General features: G+C 35.0%; 1 protein-coding gene and 1 pseudogene across 4 annotated transcripts in view; one reads left to right on the top strand and one right to left on the bottom strand.

Annotated features, from left to right (window-relative positions):
• Nucleotides 1-25,559, bottom strand: part of TDRD3 (tudor domain containing 3) — a 160,534-nt gene that overhangs the window by 25,958 nt on the left and 109,017 nt on the right. For all 4 annotated transcript variants that reach the window (XM_077752472.1, XM_077752480.1, XM_077752461.1 and 1 more), the window contains 2 exons: nucleotides 14,299-15,149; nucleotides 9,152-9,277 (listed from right to left, as the gene is read on the bottom strand). In XM_077752472.1, coding sequence (XP_077608598.1) covers nucleotides 9,152-9,277; nucleotides 14,299-15,149 — 977 coding nt within the window. The remainder of the gene's footprint in view (nucleotides 1-9,151; nucleotides 9,278-14,298; nucleotides 15,150-25,559) is intronic.
• Nucleotides 22,833-23,701, top strand: LOC144221979 (peroxisomal membrane protein PMP34 pseudogene; annotated as a pseudogene).

The following is a 25,559-nucleotide window of genomic DNA, read 5'->3' as shown; positions in this document are numbered from 1 at the left end:
TCCTTTTAATCTTTTGGGTATATAGGGCAATCTATTTTCCAAAGTAGCTTTGCTACAAAAAGCATTCAAAGACTATTGAAAAACTATCATATTAGACTGTTATGCTTGGGCCCAATGTCTGACAAAGGACTTTTAAGTAATAAAGGTGACCACCAAGACTACATAAATCCTCCAAAACATAATTTCTGACCTTCTACTGTTTTAGTTATCAAGCCAGTTCATGTGCTCACTTAAAATTCTAATCTCGTCAAGCTCTAAAAGAGCTGGTACTTACAGTATATACCTACCATTTATTTATAGAGTTCTTTTGCACTCTCACTAGCTATTAGCCAATCATAAATTCTGCTCTTGTTTATAATTATAAGCGTCTGGAAAGGGTAAGTTTCTTAAAATAAGAATATTTCCCCCTCTAGTTCACTCAAGTGAGCTGTGGAATTCTCTCCAAGATTATCGATTCATCTCACTTATCTGTTGTATCCCGGAAAACAAGAACAGGAGATCAAGAGCAGTTAAGTATGAACTTGCTTATTTTCCAGGAGGCTTTTAACAAGCTTTTAACTAATTAAAATACTATTATTCAAAAGTTTTAGAACACACAAGGCTATTAGTAAATTAGCAATATAAATGTTGAAACAAAACAGAATTTTTGGTCTTATAGGAATCTCCTTCACTTAAGAATGTTCACTTACCCAGTGGAATTAACATGCTTTGACACTTTCTTTTTGAAATGTCATCTTAACAAAAAGAAGAACAAAAAAAAGGGGGGAGTTCATATTTTGCCTTAGCCTAGTTTTTTGGAGAATAACAAATTCAAAACCCAAATAAATGATGAAAAATGCCTTACTGCTGGAACATGTAAATATCATATGGGTTATTAGTTGAGAATTACAGAGAAGGACAGCAATATTATAAGAACTCTAAAGGTAGTCTTCACAAATGACAATTTCTTGAAGTGAATACATAGAAGTTTTCAGAATTAGAATTAAGTTAAAATAAAAAGACTAGTGAGTTATGTATAATTATATGTAAAATAAGATCTTAATTTTATTTTTATGTAACAAAACACTATTACTTATGGCATAAGCACATAAATTTCAGGAATATATTCTGTCCTTTATTCACAGAAAGGTTAAGCATCTGAGAACATGTTTGACAAGAAACTGCCTTTTACTATATATATAGTAAGTCTCTATTTGTATAGTTAGTCTCTATTCTATTTGTAACGTTGAAATATAATACGTTCTTAATAAGAAGTGTGGAATATCTACAACAATATATTTAAAGATACATCTTCACCCTATCCTAAAGCTGGGAAAATTTGAAAACTAGAAAGAAAATAACAAGACAGCTAAGACGTTTTCCAAAATATCTCCTATAGATTTTCTGTAACAGATTCTATAACAAGTAAAAAAAAAAAAAAAAAAAGTTCCATGAGCAAGTAAGTTTGTGAAGCAATACACAGTACCTCTCTCAGAGATCAAAATACGTATCAACTGATGTGAAAGGTCAACAGTATTTTCTAAATAAATAAAAAAAAAAGCACTCAAAGCAAATGAACATTAAGCTCATAGATCCAATAAGTGATTTTGGCAAGGTTGCAGGTTAACTACAAAGCACTGATGAAGGAAATTACAGAAGATCTATATAAATGGAGAAAAACAAGATCAAATAAAATACATATTAGTCTGTTATTGGCTCAAAGAGGTCCCATAATTTAAAAAAGCATGCTTAATTTTTTTAACCCAGCATTTTCCAAATGTATTTAACCAAAAAGCAGAACTAATATTCTCAGAATGTTCTCTAGATGGATTAGGCATAAAAGAGTCTGCAGAAAAAACTAATGGCTTTTGTATTCTTATGGTAGTCTAAGTTGCTTAAATAGAGACTCTTCAATTATGTCTACTCTTAATAAACTGTATGAGTTTTCTTTCTTAAGGCAAATAAAATGTACTCACTGTTGTAGTACTTCCTTTCCCTTTTGAATGTTGCTCTCAGTCAATGACAGGTTGCTAAGGGACTTATTTCAAGCCAAGGTGTAAAACTCTTGCTAGTAGTTCCCAAGTTTAATGGATTTGGAAGCTCTATAACATGAGAGTATTTCTCACAAGGAGACAGATCAAACTCCACTCTTTCCTACAGGTGTGATAGTGAAGCCTATCACACAGGATTCTAGAGTAAATAGCATAGGTCCAGTAAAGTTCAGAAAATTAAGATCAGTAGGAAAAGTAGTCCATATACATCAAGAGATACCAGCTACTAAAGGTGAAAGAAAGGAAGAAAGAAAGAAAGAAAGAAGGAAGGGAGGGAGGGAGGGAGGAAGGAAAGAAAAAGAAAGAAAGAAAGAAAGAAAGAAAGAAAGAAAGAAAGAAAGAGAAAGAAGTTAAAAAAAAAAAGCCAAGAGGATATGAGAATGTTTTGGAAATAAAAATGAAAAGAGAGAGAGATGAGTACTGAATAGAATGACCAAAGTAAGAATACACAAAAACAGTATTAAGCGGAGACACAAGACGAAAGGACAGGTGACAACTCACTACAGTATGCAATCAAACACGTATCATCAGTCCCAGATTTACAGGAGGAAAAGTGTACTGCAGGGGCTCCATCTGAAAGTGGATAGAATCCATGGTGCAATGAGCAATATTATTTTTCTGCTTTTTTAGGGGCAGACGGAAGAGGCTCAGAAATTCACCAGAAACTAAAATAGAACTGTATTTTTTTAATTCAAAGGTGCCTCTTCAAATGGAGAATAATCTTTAAAATATACTGGCGTGAGTGTCTAATCAAGACACATGTCCAGTATAAGAGTAAGACCTTTGGGAAGAGAGAAATAAAACAAAACAATATTCCTCAGATTCATTTATTTTACTACTTTATTTCCTGTGCAATAAGTATATTAGCAAGTCTTTCGCATGATATGCAAAGGAATGTAAAATTCAGTGCTGTTTGAAATGACAATTTTAAAAAGCCCTGGTATGTAAAAAAAATGAAAAAACAAAAAAATGTATACTTCGAAGAGAACAAGCTTTGAGCTTACTGAATCAAAAATGCCAAAGGTGAAAACCAGTTCACCTGACAATCCCGGCACCCTTCGGCTGCAGGTCTCCCCGTGATGCCTCCTTAAAGACTACTTTGAAGGAAAATGTAAATCATGGCATATTCAGCATAAATCTAAAAGCATCATGAATTTAACTCATAATTAACAGACATCATAGTTCAGGGCACCACATGTTAAGTTGCTAATAATAAAGGCGAGACTTAGAAGATAAAAGATTAACATCATATCTGCTGGTATTCGTTTATGAAAAAAAAAAAAACTGCTGTGGATTTTTCAAACAGTTTTGCAAGGTTGATTCTTAATATTGATAACCAAATAATTTAAGGCTGAAATCATTTTATAAATTATAGTTAAACTTAGAAACAAATCTGACTAGTATGACTATAATAACTTTAAAAAGACAGCACATCTTAGGTAATATCCTGCCATGTTATTTCACTTTGGAAGTTACTTCACCTCCAGGAAAAAAGGAACATGACATAATCAAATAACCTTACATTCAGTGATCAATAAAGAAAACCTCGGATTACCCAGAAACATTTTGAAGATGTCTTTATATATAGCTCCTTTGGGTAGATTACAATATATGAAGTTATCAAATAGTAAAGTTTAAACAATACTTTTTGTATTGGTTTTTAAAATTATTATCTAGCATATTATTCTCTTACAACTAATTTAAATGGTGAAATAAAATGTCTCTGTTAAATAATATAGCAGGGTCAAAACGAGATGTCAACATTTTTATAGTTATCTGTTAGGTCTGGCTATCAGACAAATTTTGGGCCTCAGGAGTAGATACCAACAGTATGAAGTTGATATCTCTATGTATATTGCACACACTTATGAATGAATAATCTCTCCCTCTATATCAGCAGCTTTCATATCTCTAGTAAAGTCTTTCTGTGTAATCCACAACCTCTGGTGGGAATTATGAAACACTCAGCAATTGATGAAGAAATAAAGAGTATCAAATACAACCAAACTTTATTAAATCAAAGCTTGAAGATACTGCATGGGATCCCCAAATTCCATCACCCATAATTTGAAAAGTATGTTCTTGAACGGGGCTAAGCTAGCTATCCAGTTTCATTCTGACTAACTCTGTTTATATTCCAACAAAACAAGACCAAACAAAATGGGCACTGCCTATAGGACACTATTTGAAAGGAAAGTTTCCTGAAATATGTATGATGGAAAAAAATGTATTTCAGTATTTCAGTGACCTTAATCAACTCATGCTTTTAGTGCAGAAATTTGAGTATGGTAAATTATACCCACTAATTTATTTAAGGATTTATCAGCAAAAATGAAAAACCTCTGGACTATGATTAAATATGTGCTTGTACTTTTTATTGGCTACTAATTGGCAGAACCTCACTGTTACATAATTCTAATTTTCCTTTGAAGTTAATGATTTCTATAACAATTGTCCTCTTTTTAATATCTATTATGATCTTTTAATATCAAATATAGACCAGATATAGCCTAACTTTATCACTACATCATTAAAATTACTAACATGACCTTGTTCTAATACATGTAGGATCCATTTTAACTCATTAATTTATGTATCATAACCTTCAATCTCTGTCATTAAATAGGTTAGGGTTTTTTTGGTTATGTTTCTTTTTAATATTTTTATTAGTGGTAGAAGAATTTATAGAAGAAGTGGTAGAAGAATTTACTGCTTTTTGTGAATGTCACTTGAATTTAAGAAGATAACTTACAAAATTTTGTGCAAAGCTACTTCAAAAGTAAAACTTGAGATTTATAATTATTTAAAAAAAGCAAAATCCAAACCCTCCTAAAAAGAAATTTTACTCTTTAAATAGATATGAACTTTTGAATCAAGTAAAATTCATTAAGTCATGTTTTTTTCTTTCATATTAATTTTATCTTCAAACTAAGGTGGAATAAAATAAAGGCCTAAGCATATTTAAATTAAAACTTCAGTAAACATGACTTTCTCTACTTGTATTTTGTTTTAAACCTTTAAGAATAAAGAACAAAGATCCCATGAGATATTTAAGTTTGTTCCACATAAATGGAACTATAACTTTCTTCCATCTTTGTGCAGTGGGCAGGGATTTTTGTGTGCTTTGTGCACTAACATGTATCCTTCACCTAGAATAGTGCCTATCTAGCACCTAATAGATATGTAAAGAATATTTTTGAATATATGAATACAGAAAAACATTTAAAATAGGATGATCATCTAAAACTCAGTAACAATCCATCTGTCCAGAATTAATGCCCAAGATGTGTATGTAAGGCCTTGGAACTACGCATTATCTATGTAATCGGAATTGTTTTATTTGGAACAATAGCTGAACAATAATCATTTACTGATATGAAGAAGCAAATACTATGAATTTATAAAAAGAAAGTTTAGGAACCAGCAAGTTCTAAAACATTTCTTGGGATATAAAAGTCTCAATAGAATCCAGGTCATAAAAATACTTGGAAAATCAAGACTTGACAAGTGTCTCTCCAGGCTTAGAAAAGCAACTCAGAAGGAACTACACTCTAAAAACACAAAAGGTTAGTCTGAGCAGCAGCACCAGGGTATTTTACAGTAATTCCAAATTGCCTGCGGCATCTTTTTACTGGTTTCCTGGTATTAGCATTAGAGTTAAAAGGAACCAATTTGGAAAGGGCCTGCAGGAAACACAAATAGCAGTTTTATTTGTCTCTAATATTTTCTCATACAGTAATCAGAAATATAAAATAAGATATATATGTACTTTTCTTCCTATATAGTTTTCTTCCTATATAATATGAGACTCCCTAATGCTTCCTTTACTTTGGAAAAATAAGGAAAATAGTACGATGTTCACAAAACATTGGGGGGAAAAGCGAGAACATTTATCTAGTTAGGAATAAGTTATGAATGGGACGCCTGGGTGGCTTAGTTAGTTAAACGTCCGACTTTCACTTGGGTCATGATCTCGTGGTTCGTGGGTTCGAGCCCCGCGTCGGGCTCTGTGCTGACTGCCAGCTCAGAGCCTGGAGCCTGTTTCAGAGTCTGTGACTCCCTCTCTCTCTGACCCTCCCCTGCTCACGCTGTCTCTCTCTCTCTCCTAGAAATAAATAAAACATTAAAAAAAAATTAAAAAAAAAAGTTATGAACCCCACATTACGTGTGATAGAGAGTTCACTATAATAAAGATGCTAAAGTTAAGAGAGAATATTTAATGACAGCTAAAAGAGCCAGGTGAAATCTAGCTAGAACAAAAAAATCAAGGATGACTTACTAAAAAGTTTACTAAATCATTTGAGGAAATAAAGTATTTATTCATAATCAGAGCATATATTTTTACCATCCAAAATACCATCACTGAGTATGTTCTGGAAGTAAAAATATGTATCCAGATGGAAAGGCAAATAATTCCTAAACTTCAGGAGAAAAATATTAACCCTTAGATTTAAAGCATTAAGTAGATTTTTATTTTAATTTTCTATACAAAAGACTATTAACTTAGTCACTGAGTCTCTTAATATTTCATGCTTTTTATGGAATGATTTATCCTTACACCTTTAAGAGTTAATACAGGCAACTTTTGGGTTGTTTTTCCTGCAAACTATTAGAAACATCTTCAATGAATGACCATTGCTACCTTTAGGAAAAGGAGGTTTTTCTCAAATCTTACACTGATAAGAAACGAACACCTTAATAAGAGATAAAATACCATTTCACAATTAAAAAGAGAGCAAGAGTTAAAAATTAAAAATTACACAATCGATGGCGTTGAGTGAACACTTGCACCTTTGCAACCCATTAATTTTTCTAGTATGTTTACCAATTAGAATTATCTGCTTATTGATATAGTGAATATTTTGCTTTAATTTAAAACTTGTCACAATTCCAGTCATAATAAGAAAAAGTGCGCATAGACCCCCAACATTAATACTCTCAGAGGTCAAGAGAACACGAATCTAACTCTACACTGAATGTATTGACAACCGCCAAACTGCTTTTCTTCAGGGGCTTTTTATGTATGTATGCACATATATGTATTTTTTAAAAAATGGAGATAGAGGAAGATATGTTAAGCTAGTGGCTTCTGCATATCAAGGATATGCTTCTCCAAGCTAAATCAATTACTCACGCAGATAAAGAGGAAAAATGACCTTATCCCCAATAATGATGTTCATGATCCAACAATATTTGTCATATTAATTTATACAGAATCATAAAATATCAACAATCACAGGAGAAAAGTAATACCAGAATCTCTAAAACATTTAGTGATTCTCTCCTGCCTTTCGCTGTAAAATATTTCGAGAATCTTAGAAAAGAATTTTAGGCTGACTGCAAAATAAAGTAAGTAAGTAAAAAAAAAATAGAAAAGAGCATAGATGAGTATTCACAAATGTGTAGAATGTAGGAAAGTATTGCTTGGCTCAGAATCACTACATGGACTGTGACATCTGAGAAATTTATTGTCCAGCTAGGTTTATACTGACTTCAAATTAATGATAATGCAAACAGAGATATTAAAGGGGGAAAGGAAAAGTCACTGACTAGAAAGAAAAGGATCACTCAGTACGAAACACTTCTGAATGGAAGAGCTACAGAGAGGAATGACAATGTGCTCATCCGTAATGTCCACCCTGAAACAGAAAAAGGAAGTAGAAAAGAAAATGAAGTAATGAAACTAAATTTTTCTCTAGGCAGAAAAGAATAAAATCAACCTCTTATCAAATTCTCTAAAAAAAAAAAAAAAACCTAAATGAAAAATTCTATTTTGACTCTTTGAGTGTAATGATTAAACACATTTGGGAGCACATTACAAATAGCAAACCAGGACTCAACTTCTGGAAATACATAACCTATAAATAAATAATTACTTTTACCATCAAAACAAGATTAAGATGTATTAATGGAAAAAAAGAATGAAAATAGCAGTCATGGGAGAATAAGAAGGGCAAACATAGGGTTACATCAAGTTCCTCCACGAAAGAAAAGGTATAAATTAACTTTAGATGCTATTTCAGTCCTTTAGAGAAAAAGTGGCTAAACTTTAGACAATGAGACTAAGGGAAAAGATCTATTAATTAAACATATTAACCATTAGTAATATACTATAAAATATGAAATGATAAATTATCTAGAAAGTTCCATGGCCCAAAGCATAATTACTAGTACTCGGCTTTTGGTTGTTTTATTTATTTTGGGGACAGTAGACAGAGGGCTGTGGGTGATACTGAGGTGGTGACAGAAAAATGTAAGGAGACAAAAACTAAGCTAAACTAAAATGGAGCAAATGAGAAAAACCTGTATATTTCAGATAAGACTAATGTCTGATTAATACCATTTTATAGTATATTTTGATACTTTAGAAAAATAGAAACAAATTAGACTTCTAATGATGAGTTTATTAACAGCTACCCATAAAGTGGAGAAAGGAAGTTAAAAATAACTTTATGAAAGTAATTTTAATATGTCTTGTCCTCTATTTTTTCCTAAATGTAGCTGAGACTCTATCTATATAAAGTCACATAAGCCCTTATATATAATGGACTCCATGAAGCTAATAGTTCTAAATTACATCATCAAAATTACCACAGAGCATTGACATACATTTGGCAACAAAATCAAGTAATTATTAAACAGAGATTTTATAGTTAATCTCTATGTATACATATATGAACACATATGTAGTAAATGCAGCATGACTTCATATATAAAGTGTTTTTCTTAATTTGATATGTAATGAAAATAATAAAGAACATACACGTATTCATCTGAGATTTAAATTTGATAACTGCTGGACATAATTTAGTCAAATTTAAAGTAACAAACTGGAAAAGAACAAAATATGCATAAAAACTTGCCACTGTAAATAAGAGCACCTATTTCCAAAGCATAATATAACAAAGCATTACACAGGGAAAGTGAATTTCAATGCATTCATTTTTATTGTAGTTCAATGTAATTATTAAATTAGAATCTTACTTTAGGAGTAGCCAGTTTTAAGTAAATTCAAAATATTTTTTCCACTGGCAAATCTTGTATTGCTATGACTAATCATTTAGAGCTACGTATTTTCTTCAAAACAGCTTATGCCTTCGTACAGAATTTGGATCACGTACCCATGCATCTGTCTGAATGGGCCTGATGTTGCTTAGTAGCACCTCTTCATAGTTTCCATAATCAATGAATTTAACAACCGCTGTCATACCAGAAGAATGGAGAGCTTCAACTTCTGCTCGGTAAAACTGAGGAGACAAAAAGGAGTTGTGAATATCACAATCCACATTGCCTACAAAGGACGTTATTTGATGGAAATCTAAATACAATGTGTATTTTTTGAAGGCTCATTTTTAAAAACTATTTTTGATTGAGATATGTATACACTGTGAAAGGATTACCACAAGTTTAATGTCTTCACTACACAAGGTTACGAAATTTTTTCTTGGGCTGAGACTTTTAAGATCTACTCTCTTAGCAACTTTCAATTACACAATATTTGAAACAAAATTTTTAACAGAATAATATTTTTAGGAAAGAAAACTTACCTTTAGATAATCATAAATTGGCTTACAAAAAAGATAAATTCTCTCATCCATATGAGTTCTGACATACACTGGGCAGTGGTAAAGATTTCAGGACAGAACTAAGAGGGTCAGTAGAGAAGAATATTTACATGTTAATGGGTATTAAAAAAAAAAACAAATAGTGCTACGTTTTGTTGTAAGCCACTGACGCCCTTTACCAACATTAGTAAGATTATTCTTATGTACAAATCAGAAAATATAACTTTGGAGCATAAATATATGACAAAAATAAATCTCAAAGAAAAAGGCTCTCCATCACAGTCATCACAGGCTTCTGGGGTGCAGTAGGGATGTCAGATAAGGGGTAAACACATTACTTATATCCAGGATTTATAGAATTTGAGACACTGCAAGACCAGACACTTTTATTTCATCAGTTTACCTAGTATAATTTGTTTCTGGGAATTAACTCACGTTAACGAACTCACAAGGAACCGACTTACATAACAACAATCTTAATTTTTTTTCTGTTAATGTAGCTACAAGTAGGTCAACTAACTGGAGTACTTCTCTACTACAGGTCAACCCATTCAGGATGCAAATTATAGATCTGAATGTTGCTTAGTGAAGACCAAACAAAAAGTAAAAACTATTTATTCTTAAGGAATATTTCCTTCAAACGAGGGTAATTGGATGCTCTACTACAACACTGTAATGGTATCTCTTAGTAAGCTCACCAGAATCAGAAAATGTCAAAGGCAACAAAAATTCTTACTCTCTACATCCTTCTAAAATACATTATCCCGAGTATACCAGGAAATAAAACCCTGTTTTTACTGATTAAATAGTATACTTTACATCACAAAGGTTATTAAGTTAATCCATGGTGTATCCTTCCCAGGTCTAGATGCTAACAAGTTTAGAAACACCATGCTGGAATTCTTTTTCTTATATTAGAGTTCCTGATATACATTCACGTCTATCCTTTCCTCCTTTATTTCTTAGCGTCATACTTCTGTGATCTATGAATTGCTGTGAGTTTGTAAGCTTCTCAGACAATTAAGTCAGTTCTGTTAAGGTCAACAAATGAGTCACAATAAGTTGACATCTTTTTAGAACCTTACGAGTCTAATAAAACAACTGCGTGAAAAATGACTTCTATGTAACGTGGAGAGTACTCTAATAATGGTGCAATGATACAGCACTTAATTAGGCTAAGGAGTTTGGGAAGAACTTTCTGTGGCAGATAACAATGGATACAGTCTTCAGTGATGAAGAAGGTTTAGCCAAGTAAAAAACTGAGAAGGGTGCACCACGGGAAGTTATAGAGACCTAAAGTATGGAGATGAGTGCAGGAAGCTACAAACAGTTTAAAATTAATTATGGCATGATGTGAGGAGGGTCGACCAATAGGAAATTAGATGGGGCAAGAAGGTAAGGACCAGCTGAGAGAGGCTCTATGGCTCTATGTATTCCACAGGTAAAAGATTTTAACTAGGAAGAATGACATGGTCTAAGACCAGGATCAGTGATGGTAGTTTCAATGACATATTTAAGAGGAATAAGGTTTAAGGCAGGGAAACCATTTTGGAGGTTGTTACGGTATTCCAGTAGAGACAGCAGAAAAAGCGGAACTAATTATGGCAGTCTAGAAGGAGAAGGAGGAGAATTGTTCCAAATTCCCAAATCCTTCTATGGAAATAAAGGCTGAGAAAAGGCAAGGTAGTGTAAAGAATTTTTTAAATGATAGATTATATCACTTGGTTAATTATCTGCATTACAGCACTATAATGCAATTAAGGCTATAGTTTCCTAATGACAGTTACAACTCATGTTTTCCTTAAATCTTCATCTTGGTTGGTCTAGAAAATTGGAAAGTTGCTTACTCTTGATAAAACATTTAAAAGTCATCTCTTAAATTAGGTGTTTTCAGAAGATAACTAATCCCATCTCTTTCAGAGGGCAAATACTGTTTATTTGTTTAATGGTGTAATATAGAGAGAGCCTACAGTCCCTCACTCTAAACTGAAAGTACATATCCAATTAAAATCAAAATAGTCACCTTAGAAGATCATCCAATTATTCTAGGAATAAAAGCTCAAAACTTTGAGAATTGTTAGGTACTGTCTTTCACAAACTATCTGACATTACATTAAATATATTCAGGAAAGCCAACAGATTAACTCAGTGTTATTGCTTTTTTTTGAGACAATTACAGGTAAAAGTAAAGCTTTATTAATAATTTCATCAGGTGTTTGAAGAAATTAGGATAATAGCATAGCCAGAACTATCTGATATACCCCAGGCACCTGACTCTTAGCAGCTACTCAATTATGGTTTAGTCAATATTTGTTGAAGAACTTGTCTGTTAAGCCTAATAACTGAATATATGTAGCTTTGTTAATATTCTCTGTTGCTTTATTTGTTCCTACTCATTCATTTCTCTCTCTCTCTCTCTCTCCATTTTTAACTATGCCCTCTAATTTTTTATAGGATACCAAACATTGCAGATGAAATACTGAAGAGGTTTTAGAAAATGTTATTTTTCCCCAAAAAGGGGATTATATTTTCCTCTGACAGGTATACAGAGTATAAACAGGTATCTTTGAGCATATAAATGGTTGGTTTTAGGCTGTATAATGGCTTATTTGTATTAGTTTTGCACTTACTTCCAGGGCATGATCCTTGTGGGATTTCAATGGAAATCATGAGTCATATACTAAGGCTTTCAAAAATTATTGAACTTTGAACTCCAATCATGTACTTTCTCTGCTCATCAACATTACCAACAATGTTAGACTGTCCGACAACAACAACAAAGCACTTTTCCGTTATCATCTTAATTGAAATTTCACAGAAGCAGCTGACACAGGTGACTACTCATTCTCAGACAGACATTGTTAGCTCTATAAACCTACACTGATTTCCAACTACTTCACCTTTTCTTGCCTTTACTATGAGGGAGAAACAGCTAAACATAAGGAATCCCCCATTACCCAAATCAAATAGTTCCTGTATGCTGGAAAGTGAGTGGTCTGAGTTGTTAAGATTCAAGTCTGAGTATGAAGAACACTTGCACGTGTTTCCTAAGCCTTCCTAACAGCCAGAGAGTAGCCATGTGAAATAGTTCCAACCAATGAGATGGTTGATATTTCTGGAAAGGCTTTTGCTTTTCTGGAACTAAAAACAAAAAAAACAAAAAACAAAAACAAAATCACGGCTGTCTCCCCCTCCTTCTAACCTTGAATGAACACTTGACAGTAGAGATGCTGCTTGTAGGCAGATACTATCTCACACTTATACAAAAACCTTAACAAGACTGTGCCATCATCTAGCTATTCCACCCTGTACTCCTCTCCTTGCTGCTCTCATTAGCAACATCTAACATTTTGCTTATGCCTCATTATTCACTGAACACAGTAGGGCCTAGTTCCTGATCCTTTTAAAAGATCCAATCACATTCCCTAACCTGAATTTCAGTTCCTTGAAAACTATAGTAAACTTTGCCTCTACTGCTCCATTTAGCCGAACACACACTCTCACGGGCACAGCCTTACTTTATGAACTGAAATTATTCTACTTATGAAATATTTCAAATATTTTTTTTCCTGGACCTGATCCTCACATCCATCCGGATCTCTCATACTGTAGCTCTTTTTATCATCATCTTGCTGCTATCTCCAGTCCCCAACCACTCTACTTTTTTCCTAAATAAGTAAGCCCTTCAGAATTAACTCATTAACAGAGTCAACAAATAATTATGAAATCCCTATATTATGGGAAAAGCAGGGCTGCAGAAGAAAAACAGACAGAGATAGCCCTGCCTTCAAGAAACTCAAAATGATGGTAGAGGAAGGAGTCATCAATCCAAGAACCAAAACCAAAAATACAAATTGTAGTAAGTTTTAGAAAGTGAATAAGGCACTGACCGAGAAAGACAATAGTGTAGGAGGGAAGAGGGGCAGGTCAGAGAAGGCTTTTCCAGGAAGTGATGTTGGAGCCAAACTTTCAACGATGAGAACAGTTAGTAGAAAAGCATGTTGGGCAAAAGGGAAAATATGTGCAAAGGTCCTTCTCTCTGAGGGTCCCTTTTACCCCTTTCCTTTCCTGTTCTCTGTTGGTCTTCTCCCTCTCAGCCAGGCTCTTTTATCTGATTCACTGAACTCCTTCTTGACCTCATCTTCTGTCTTTCCCTTACCTTTTCTCCAGGATTTCCCTCTTTCCATTGTGGCCACCATACAATGTAGCACTAAAGAGTGTTTAAATTATTGGCTTAATAATGATCATTTATTGTTAGCTAAATAACCTTTCTGTTCTTATTTTTTAAGTAGGCTGATCGTATATTTTCTTCAATTTAAATAAAACATGCAGAATTTAACTCTGTGCCACTCAACTCATTTTTTTCCTTGTGAATCAGTATAACTTTACTAGACAGTCCAGTTGATGATAAGTGAAATAACTGATCAACTCCACTCAATCACTTTTAAGTACTATTCCGACGGGCAATCTAAAATCAAACCTTACCTAACCAAATCTTATGAGACTGATTCTCCCTAAGCATACATATTGAATATTTTATTTTTCCTCTTTTATAAATTACATATCTATAAATCTGTTCAAAGACTTTAAGCAGGTACAGCCATAGAACAAAACTCATAGTCCCAAAGCAATGGCCTTCTACAGTCTCACTATACAGTGACATTTAATAATATCAGAATATGATAACTTTACCGCATGCATACCTTGTTGTCTTCCCAGTAAAGTGCAAAACATTCATCTCCAGGTTTCCACAATTTTGCATACTCCATAGGAATAGATGCTTCTAGTACTTTTTCTGGTTTAATTGGCCCAGATCTCCTTTTGGGCCCACTATTGTAAAATACTTTATCATCGTAGGGTGTAGCTGTGATGGGTCCTGCTGGCTTAATAGGTCCTACTCGCCTGCCCTTCAGTGGCATTTCTGTCTCTCCATTTGGAACACCAATAAAACTATTAGTTCGGACAGTATTCTGGAAGTCGGTATTTACATTAAAATGTTTTTCAATTTTTACACCACTGTAAGTTTCATTATTTATTGTTCGTGGTTTCCTGTCATAAAAATGATCAGGATTTGCTGTTTGGTGTTCTCTTTTCCCACGTTTTTGAATATTATAGTCAATGGATTCTTGAGGAAGTGGATTTTCTTTTGCCTCTGCATAGGACGGACCTTTTCCTGATCTGCTTTGCATAGAGTTATCCCTTTTCTTAAAAGCACCATCATTGTGCTGAGAGCTTAAAAGGTATGAAGTATCTTTAGTTCTGTCATATCTAGAATAGGGTCTCTCACACTTGATTCTCTCTTCAGCCCATGTTTCAGATCCTGAAGAAGTACTTGGTCTTTCAGAACCTCTGTTTCTAGGTAATCCACTGCCTTCTAAAACTGACTTTGAATTTTGGGGGTCTCTTTGAAAACGAGGAGGCTTTTCATTTCTTGGCTGTCTGGTATCATTTCGAGGCAGATACCGTGGTTGGTTATTATCTTTGACTCCATTTTGCTCAGTATTTGACAATCGGTGTTGTCCCTGATGAAGCTGCTGTGGCTGTGGCTTAGGTTCTGAAAAGGAGAAGTTATTACATGCATATTAAAATGAAGACTCTGCATTAATACTGAATTATTTAATTGGATGTAAATTTTAAAAATTATACAAAATAAAAAATACTGAATTATTTAAAAATACCTAAAAATTATTATATTAATACAAATTATCAAACTACTATTTTAACATTTTCCTCTACCTTCCCACCTCATTATCTTAATCCCTCTCTGCTTCCTTAGAGTTCTGTATGTCTAATGTAGTTTTCCTGGTCAGCCACATTAGTGAAGTAAAGTAATGATATGAACCATGAGAAAATGGTGAATAATTTGAAAGGTAATTTGTCTTTGTTCTTGAATATCTGCACTCTTATAACATAGTTATCTATATGTGCTGTTCTGGTTAATTTACTTCCCAAAGTATTAATGAAACAGAATTGCAAACTGCTAACCCAAAAGCTACTATAAAATTGCACAAGTACAACCTTTGCTCAACCCCTTCCTGAATCCCACTTCAAATATGTACAGTTATCATTGGCAGTCAAGTTCTAGCCCTTGCAAAAATGTTACTCCTCAAACCTTTCTGCATCTGTAAGTGTTTAGATTACAAACAGATACCCTATTACAGAAAAGAATATTTTTTTTACTTAGTAATTATGAGCAGGTACCACTTAGAAATATGGAAAAAAGCGTCAAAAATATGATTAAACACAATAGCACAGATCATGTCAAACCAGAAGCCCAAGGCAGTAACATGGTAAATACATACTCATAGATAATTTAACAGCTGTATTTTTATTCTATTTCAATTTGTGACATGCCATTTACACTTTCTTCCTTCACTGTTTCACAGAGCATGTCTGTAACCTTATTACCAAACATATTGACTGGTCTTTGGTGTACATGTCTTGTTCCTCTTATCATACACAAGGGTTACAATATTTCTCAACAGTGGCACTACTGACATTTTGGGTGAGACTGTTTCTTGCAACGCAAGAAAATTAACCTTTCTGACCTCCAGGTCTAAATGCCAAAGAATCAAAGCATCCTCCCTAGTTACTGTGACAAACAAAACTGTCCCCACACATTTTCAAACACCCACTGGAGGCAAAAGGTACCAGGTAGAACATCTCAAACAACAGGGATAAAGAGAAGACCTTTAAAAGTTCCTGAGTGACAAAACAAGTCACAGTAAAAATCAAGACTCAAACTGGCAAGAAACTTTTCAACAGAACCACTGAAAGCTAAAACCAATCTAGTAGGCTTTAAATTAAAGGAAAATTATTTCCTAAGTACAATTCTATATCCAGCCAAATCACTCATTAATTCTGACAAAGATTACATGTTTTCAAATATGCAAGATCTCAAATAATAGCCAAGACTATTTACAGAGACATTTTTTAAAAATCACTTTTTCCCGGGGCGCCTGGGTGGCTCAGTCAGTTGAGCACCTGACTTCGGCTCAGGTCATGATCTCACAGTTCGTGGGTTTGAGCCCCGCATCGAGCTTGGTGCTGATGATAGCACGGAGCCTGCTTCGGATTCTCTGTCTCCCTCCCACCTTCTCTGCCCCTCCCCAGCTTGTACTCGCTCTCTAAGATAAATAAATAAACATTAAAAAAATCACTTTTTCCCAAAGTTTGTTTTATAAATATAATACAACTATCTTATTTTTAACAATGGTAGTCGATATTAAGTGCTTCTTTAGAGAGGAGAAAAATGGTCAACTTTGGTTTCTGCTGGCATTATTACCCAGGAATGAAGACTTAGGAAAGCAAGAACAGTGAACAGAAGCAGGACACAAATGAGCAGTTTCAGCAGGAAGCATGTTCCAGTCATCATTAGACAATAAAAACAGCAGTTGCCTCTTGCTGACTACCTGCTATGTACTAAGCATGACACACTAGCATTTCACACACATTATCAGTAGCCCCCACACTTATCTTAAGATACAGGTGTTATGAGACTTATTTAATAGAGAGAGGTCCCTTACACAGTGAGTTGAAGACAATTTTCAGCTTCCAAAATAAGTCAAATAAAAGGTATTTTATTTGCTGTTAATTAGGTTTAAATACATATTTAAGAAGCATTTTGGATGTACTATTATTACTAATAGATTTTTCTTAGATTATTCCAGTTAGGACCACCAACATCTATGGTGGTCAGGAAGTACACATAACTTGGGTCATCACGAGAGTAACTAAGTGGTCTGTACTAGAGACAGGGATCTGGGTAACCATGTACACACAATATGGGAGAATTTGATTTCAATTCCTCTAAAAGAAAAAAAAAGGATTTCCATATTTATTTAACTGATGATGTACACTAGAGTAAAAAATAAAATGAGTAATTTATTATATATGTTTATTACATACATATTATATTTCATATAAATATACTTCATTTCTATTATTATGTTGAGATAATACTGTGAGGGAAGAATCTATTAAAAATTATTTTTTTTAATGAGTGGGGTGCCTGGGTGCTCGGTGGCTCAGTCACTTAAACATCTGACTCTTGATTTTGGCTCAGGTCACGATCTCATGGTTCATGAGATTGAGCCCCGCATCAGCCTCCACACTGACAGGAGGACCCCTGGTTGGGACTCTCTCTCTGTGCCCCTCCTTACTCTCATCCCCACGTGAGTGTGTGCATGCACTCTTTCTCTCTCTCTAAGTAAATAAATGTTTAAACATTAAAATAAAATAAAAATTGCCCTTAGAAATAAACTATTTATTTATTTTTTAAATGTTATATTTATTTTTGAGAGAGAGAGAGACAGCGTGAGTAGAGGAGGGTCAGAGAGAGAGGGAGACACATAATCCAAAACAGGCTCCGGCTCTGAGCTGTCAGCACAGAGCCCAACGTGGGGCTTGAACCCATGAACCATGAGATCATGACCTAAGCTGAAGTTGGATGCTCAACCGACTGAGCCACCCAGGCACCCCAGAAATAAACTATTTAAGTAAGACAGAATATACAGTTGTGCTTTTGAAAGAACATAGTTTTTACATACATTCATTTTTTTCAAAAATCAAAAAACAGTAAGCCAAGAAAGGAAGATCCTTAAATGTTTCATCATTCTTGAATTCCCTTAAGCCCAAGATCTTTTGTCCTACGTTGTTATGGAAGGAAGTCAGATACAGAACAGGTATTTTGAAACTGAGCTAACCTATTAAATAAATAAATAACAGACTATGCCCAATTGCTAAATTGTGGCAAATGTGGTTTTAAATAAATTAAGAAATACCCCAAATTAAACAGAAAGCTCCTCAGTTCTCTACTCAGGGTCTACTTGTTTTCTGCCACATTCTCCAGAGGGCATGATGATTTCAAACCACCGCAAATACTACTCAGCACTACAGGCCAGGTCTACAATCACTCTAATAATAAATATACCGAGATACTTTTCTGTATGGGCAGTTGAATAAAATGTAGGGTTTTTGGTGAGGACCTGAAGAAGAAACATGAAACAAAAACATAAATAGAAATAGGTAATATTTAGTATTTAATTGGGAAAAAAAGGCTATTAGTAAAAATAAAGAAAAAGTCATCACAAAATAGATGAAACTGTAAAAATATCTAAAAATACAAAGTGATATCTTTTTTTTTAAGTAGGCTCCACACCCAACATAGGGCTTAAACTCATGATTCTGAGATTGAGAGTCACATGCTCCACTGACTGAGCCTGTGAGGCACCCCTTAAAGATCAAAGTTATAAAAGCTCATAAGAAGGATGGTGTCTGCTGGCTCAGTTGGTTAAGTGTACGACTCTTGATTTCGGCTCAGATCATGATCTCATGGTTGGTGGGATCAAACCCTGCATTAGGCTCTGCACAGACAGTGCAGAGTCTGTTTGGGATTCTCTTTCTCTCCCTCTCTCTCTGACCCACCCTCATGTAAGCTCTTTCTCTTTCTCACTCTCTCTCGCTCTCAAATAAAAATAAATAAAATAAAATTGATAAAAAAAGCTCATATGAAAAAACTAGTAAAATATTGCTGTATGAGTTCAGTCTGACTTATGATAAAATGTTCCTATTATACCAGATTATGAGTTTCAATTGTATATTTATAATTGATTACAATGTTTTGCATTTCCATGATTTGGAAGGCAAGCATCATTAAAAAATTTTATTAGTTGCCACAAATCATTTGGCTTGTTACATAAGAATGTGCTGAATTGATTAGGCATCTTAAACTAATTAGTATTTCTTTGCTGAATATTCAGTTTGCAGTCACAGTTGTACCTACATTTTATAATAGAAAATCAGGTACATTTTTTTTTCCCAAGATGATTCTTCAATTTATTCTGAGACATCTACCAGAAGAGGAAGTGACTTAATATTTATTTACATTTTACTATGTGCCTAACAACTCTACTTTGAAGTTCTTTTGCTTACATTATTTCATGTAATTCTCATAACCACTCTGAAGGGCAATATTATCTTTATTTTACAAAAAGAAGCAAAGAAGGCTAGAAGCTAGAAAATGTTGGTGCCAGAATTTAAACTCAAATCTAACTGAAGCTACTGTTTTCCACTATGCCAAGCTGCTTGCCTAGAGAAACAAAACAGAATGCAACCAACAACATGCTAGTTACAATTTTATCACCTACATCTGTTCATTTCTGGTGAAATGCAGAAATCACAGAGGCTCTTTCCCAATCCCTGTTGGGCTGAAAAAATAAATTTGGATACTAGGAAACTTTGGGTACCACCAGAATCCTGACCTGAAATTAATAATCTCTTTCCATTAATGCAGAAAAAAGCCCTGAAGCCCCTAGTAACAGTTGGACTGATACTTAGAATCTCACAAACTGACACTCTGAGAACCAAGTGTGTGGGTACAGCCCCAGAAGAAGGGCTGTCTGGGCTGCCCCACAGCTCTGCCAATGAACAGTTGTGTAACCTTAGATACGATATAGCTTTTCTGAACCTCACCTTTAAGATATGGGATAAGAATAGAGCCTACCTCAAAGGATTAACTAAATACATGCAAAGTACAATATTTGGCTTTAATAAGCACTCAGTAAATGTGAGCTGTCACTGTTATTATTATGATTGCTATCAGCATTATAACTATGCATGCAAATTTAAACAACTCTTGGGTGGTAAGATGCTTCCGTATTTACCCTTCTCCCCTACCACAATCCCCTAACCCTTAGTTACGATCCTTACCTCACTTTATTTTTTGTTTGCATTTGGTTTTTTCTTATGCTTATTTTTGGAAATAGGGCAGAAAGAATGCTTTAGTAAAAACTTTACTGTCAAGTTATAGAAGTCACATTGTAGACAAAATTTAGATCAGAAAATCAAAATCTTACTTTAATACTGTTTTCTACTTAAAATATTATAAACATTCTCTAGATAAAATTTCTTTTATATATCCTTTAAAATGTTTCTATATTAGAAAATACTAAGAAATATTTTAAAAAGTAAAAATTAACTCATATACTATCATAAAAAATACATATAGAATAAAAGTACTACCTTCTGGCTACCCAATTCCACCTCTAGGGATGGCCACTGTTAACATTTCAGAAGTTATTCTCCCTTTTTATATAAGTCATATAGATATACCTATACACATTTTTAAATTTTAAACAAAAAAAGCAGACTCGCCTACATCTCATAAGTTGTTGTATACTTTTTTTTAATGTTTATTTTTGAGAGACAGCAAGAGAGACAGAGAGAGAAAGAGAGAGAGTGCAACAGAGCATGAGTGGGGAAGGGGCAGAGAGAAAGGGAGACACAGAATCCAAAGCAGGCTCTAGGCTCTGAGCTGTCAGCACAGAGCCCGATGTGAGGCTTGAACCCACAAACTGTGAGATCATGACCTGAGCCAAAGCTGTATGCTTAACTGACTAACCCACCCAGGTGCCCCACAGCCGTACACTGTTTCAATCAACTGTATATCATGGCCATATTTCCACATCAGTGCCCAGAGGTATCTCATTCTTGTTGATATTACATGTTTTTTTAAAGGAGGGTACTTATTTTTTTTTTATTTTTTTTTTAATGTTTTATTTATTTCTAGGAGAGAGAGAGAGAGACAGCGTGAGCAGGGGAGGGTCAGAGAGAGAGGGAGTCACAGACTGAAACAGGCTCCAGGCTCCGAGCTGGCAGTCAGCACAGAGCCCGACGTGGGGCTCGAACCCACGAACCGCGAGATCATGACCTAAGCGAAAGTCGGACGCTTAACCGACTAAGCCACCCAGGCGCCCCAAAGGAGGGTACTTTAAATATTAAGTATTAACCAAATTAAGGATGGAGTGTAAGTTTTACTTGGCATTGTTTTTCCAGTGCCTAGCTACAATAGTCAGGCAAACAGATGGTATTCGGTAAGTATTTGCTAAAAGAAAAATTCAGATACTAAAAGCAATGGGCATGGAACAAGTTTCCAAGTTTAAAACCATTACCTGTTTAACACTGTCACCTGGGCTCAGTTAAGGGGGCAATACTGAAATAGAAATATACTTTCTTTTCTTATTTTCTATATGAAATGTTTTCATCAAAGCACATTGGGACAGAGTTAGATTGATATATAGAGAAAGACTGTACAACGTAACATATAAACACTGAGCTCAAGCCAAATAAATTAATTTTCCCACTTCTGAGTGATGCATCTTTAATAAAGTCACAAAGAGCCCCAGTTTCTTCATCTGGAAAGTATGGATAATTATACTTATCACAAGATTATGATAAAGAATCAATTAGAAAATATTTGTGAAATTGCTTTTCTCATGGCCCATATAGGGCCTTTGGAATTAGACTGACAACTGAAATCAAGTCCCAGTCCTACCCTTAAGCAGCTTGGAGCAATGCTACCTACCTACGTCCATCATTGAGTTACTCGGGACTACAGTTAGCGATCTCTTCACTATCTTAGAAAGTGGCAGTGAGACTCCTAAACGCTCTATCCGGTGCTGCTTTACGTATAATGGGGAGAAGCAAATAACAAATAAGTCAACAAACTAATAACACAGCTTAAAATTGTGAAAAAGACAAAGAGGGAAATATATAGACTTTTATATAAAACTTAGGGAGAGCATTTCTCTGACGAAGCAGTGCTTCGGATGTGCCCTGAAGAGTGAGAAGCAATGCACTGAAAATCCAGAAGAGTGGTCCAAGGAGCAGGAGCAGCACACACAAAGTCTTGGCTGGAAGCTTGCTTCATGGAGTTCATGTGCTCCTAAAAAAAATCCTTGCAGGCCCAATTTTAGGTAAAAACACAATCACTGGTAATTATCAGTTGCAAGGGGCAGAACGGTTTTATATATAGCAATATCCCAAAATTGATGTCCCTTATGCCAAACAAAAACAGCAAATCCCAGAAAAAAAGATACAAAAGTGACCATTAGTAACTGGACATGGCATTTCCTTTTGTTACTCAAAGATGTAATTTTTAAAATTTTCATATTTTCTCATAATTGTGACAAATGTTAAGCCTAAGACTAAGCTCACAAAAAACATATTCATGAAAATCTGTGTTCACAGAATTAATCCTTTAGTATCGTAAATCCTCTTCAAAAACAGAGAGAGAAAAGTCCATGAAAAAAGGGGGCATGATGCATAAAATCACTGCTGCTGTAAACGAACAGATAGAACACTGAGAAAACACAATGTGCACCCACAATACAAGTGCTGCCCGAACAACCAGTCAGGTCCCAGGAACGTGAAGGTACTTGGACGAGACCCAAGGGGGAAGTGTCACAGCGATGACCGTATTCTTTCCCTTGGATACAGCTCGACTCCGACTTCAAGTTGATGAGAAAAGAAAGTCCAAAACTACACACATGGTGCTCCTGGAGATCATTAAGGAAGAAGGCCTCTTGGCACCATATCGAGGGTGGTTTCCAGTTATCTCCAGTCTGTGCTGCTCCAATTTTGTTTATTTCTACACTTTTAATAGTCTCAAGGCAGTCTGGGTCAAAGGTCAACATTCTACTACTGGAAAAGATTTAGTAGTTGGATTTGTTGCAGGTGTGGTGAATGTTTTGCTAACAACCCCACTCTGGGTGGTAAACACCAGACTGAAGTTGCAAGGGGCAAAATTTAGAAATGAAGACATTGTACCAACCAACTACAAAGGTATTATTGATGCTTTTCACCAGATCATTCGAGATGAAGGAATCTTGGCTTTATGGAACGGCACATTTCCTTCCTTGCTATTGGTCTTCAATCCTGTCATCCAGTTCATGTTCTATGAAGGTTTTAAAACGGCAACTTCTAAAGAAATGAATGAAGCTTTCTTCTTTGGACGTGTTCATCATTTGGGCACTATCCAAAGCAATTGCTACCACAGTCACCTATCCCATGCAGACGGTACAGTCCATTCTGAGGTTTGGAGGTCACAGACTAAACCCAGAAAACAGAACACTGGGGAGCCTTTGGAATGTTCTCTATCTTCTTCACCAACGAGTAAAGCGTTTTGGAATAATGGGACTCTACAAAGGCCTTGAAGCCAAACTGCTGCAGACAGTCCTCACCGCTGCTCTCATGTTCCTTGTTTATGAGAAACTGACGGCTGCTACCTTCACAGTTATGGGGCTGAAGAGCGTGTGCAAGCACTGAGACACCTCACCCCGCCAGGTGCAGGAAGATGCTCAAGATGTGCACTTCCTTCTGTGTGAAGGAAAGTGATTCTCCTTTTACTCTTGGCCACCTGCTCCGTGAGTTTTACCCTCATTGGCTGGGAAAGCATCTAAGGGTAAACATGGAATAGAGCCAGCTGGACCTGTTGACAACTTAATTTTTATGATGGTGGGTTGAATTTTGTTGGGGAGGTTGGTCTAATGGTCATGTGAAAAGAAAACATTGAAAACGTAAAAATGAAAGTTTGTGGTATCTGTTGTTTTTCTTAAGGGGAATGGACTGTTGCTTTCATGTGTTATCTTTTCCAGTTAAAATGTTTCTTAAATTTACCAGCTGTTCTTTTTCCCTGAGCCCACAGGTTCTAGGTACACATTTAATGCCATGTAACCCTCCTCATAGACTTTTGTATATCTTAATCTTGGTATTTTCCTCACTAAACATGTTATGATTGTGCCACAGGCATATTTCTGTTGAGCTTTTTTCCTCCTCAAGGAAAGGTGTCGTCTTTAGAACATGAGCTATTTATTTTGTGGGAGAAATGAAAACAGTTCATCCCAAATGATTCTCTCATGAACTATTTGTAAACATCACTTATTCATTAGTACTTGACGTAATTAAAAAATATTTATTTAAAAAAACAAAACAAAACAATACAAGTGCTGCCCATTTCCAGTCCTGTTCAAAAGGTAGGCAGAGCCCAAGCCAATCCTCACAGGTACAACAGAAAACCAAAGGTTTATAGTTTGGGGAGTACATTAGGATTCCTCATATAGTTAAATGACCAAATGAGCTTAGCACAGGGTACAACTATAATAACAACCCCATCTTGCAAATACGGAAGGGGGAGAAGCTAAACCAAGGGCACACATGGAACTGGGGTAGAACCGGGGTTAACCAAGCACTCAGGTTCCAGACTCTACTATTAACTTCCCTGCTATACACGCTCAACAAGAATACCATTTTATGGTAGTAGCATTAAGTCATTAATAACCGGGAGTCATTTTCATTATTTCCTCACAGAACACAGGTTAGGATTACCATAAAATATTTTTGCCAGGGCAAAAAAAAAAAAAAAAAAAAAAAGCATTATCTATACAGGTCAATTCATTAAAATACATATATTTAACTTAGCTGATTTCCTTCTTTTTCTTCTTTATAAACAAATTGCAGCAATATAGCTTCATCACAAATTTCGTACGTAAAATATGCCACTGGATTAATTTAATTTTTCTTTTACCTCTAAACACATTAAACACAAAGTTTGTGATGTCCTCTTTAGAGAGCTTTTCTAGCCACAGTTTGGCCTTTTCTTCATCAGTAACTAACAGATACTCAAAAACAGAGTTTTGCTTCGTGGTGAATGAGAAAAGTCTTGTTCTGACTTTTTAAGTTTATTTGTTTTGAGAGAGAGAGAAAGAGAGTCCGCAAGGCAGCAGGCTTGAACTCATGAACTCATGAGATCATGACCTGAGCTGAAATCAAGAGTTAGACACTTAACTGAGCACCCAGTCAGTTGACAACACCTATTGATTGTTTTCAATGTATTTTGATCACGCATGCCTGTGTGCCTGCACAGTGCCCGGATGTATCCCAGGAGGCTTCCTTCTGGCTTCTCCTCAGATCTCAGTTTAGACTGTACTTTTTGTGGGAGGTCCTTCTCCTTCAGCCCCACAGACAACAACTAACTCTAATACCAAATAAGCACAGCCAGTCATACTTCCGTGTTTCTTATCAAGCTCACACTGGATTATTTCATCTTCCTAGCATATCCTGGACGTATAAGAACACAAGAATTTTTTTTTTAATTTTTTTTTTTTTAACGTTTTATTTATTTCTA

The sequence above is a fragment of the Crocuta crocuta genome, unplaced genomic scaffold, assembly GCF_008692635.1.
Source record: "Crocuta crocuta isolate KB4526 unplaced genomic scaffold, BGI_CrCroc_1.0 scaffold376, whole genome shotgun sequence".
Lineage (NCBI taxonomy): Eukaryota > Metazoa > Chordata > Mammalia > Carnivora > Hyaenidae > Crocuta > Crocuta crocuta.
This window is presented reverse-complemented; position numbering and strand designations above follow the sequence as displayed.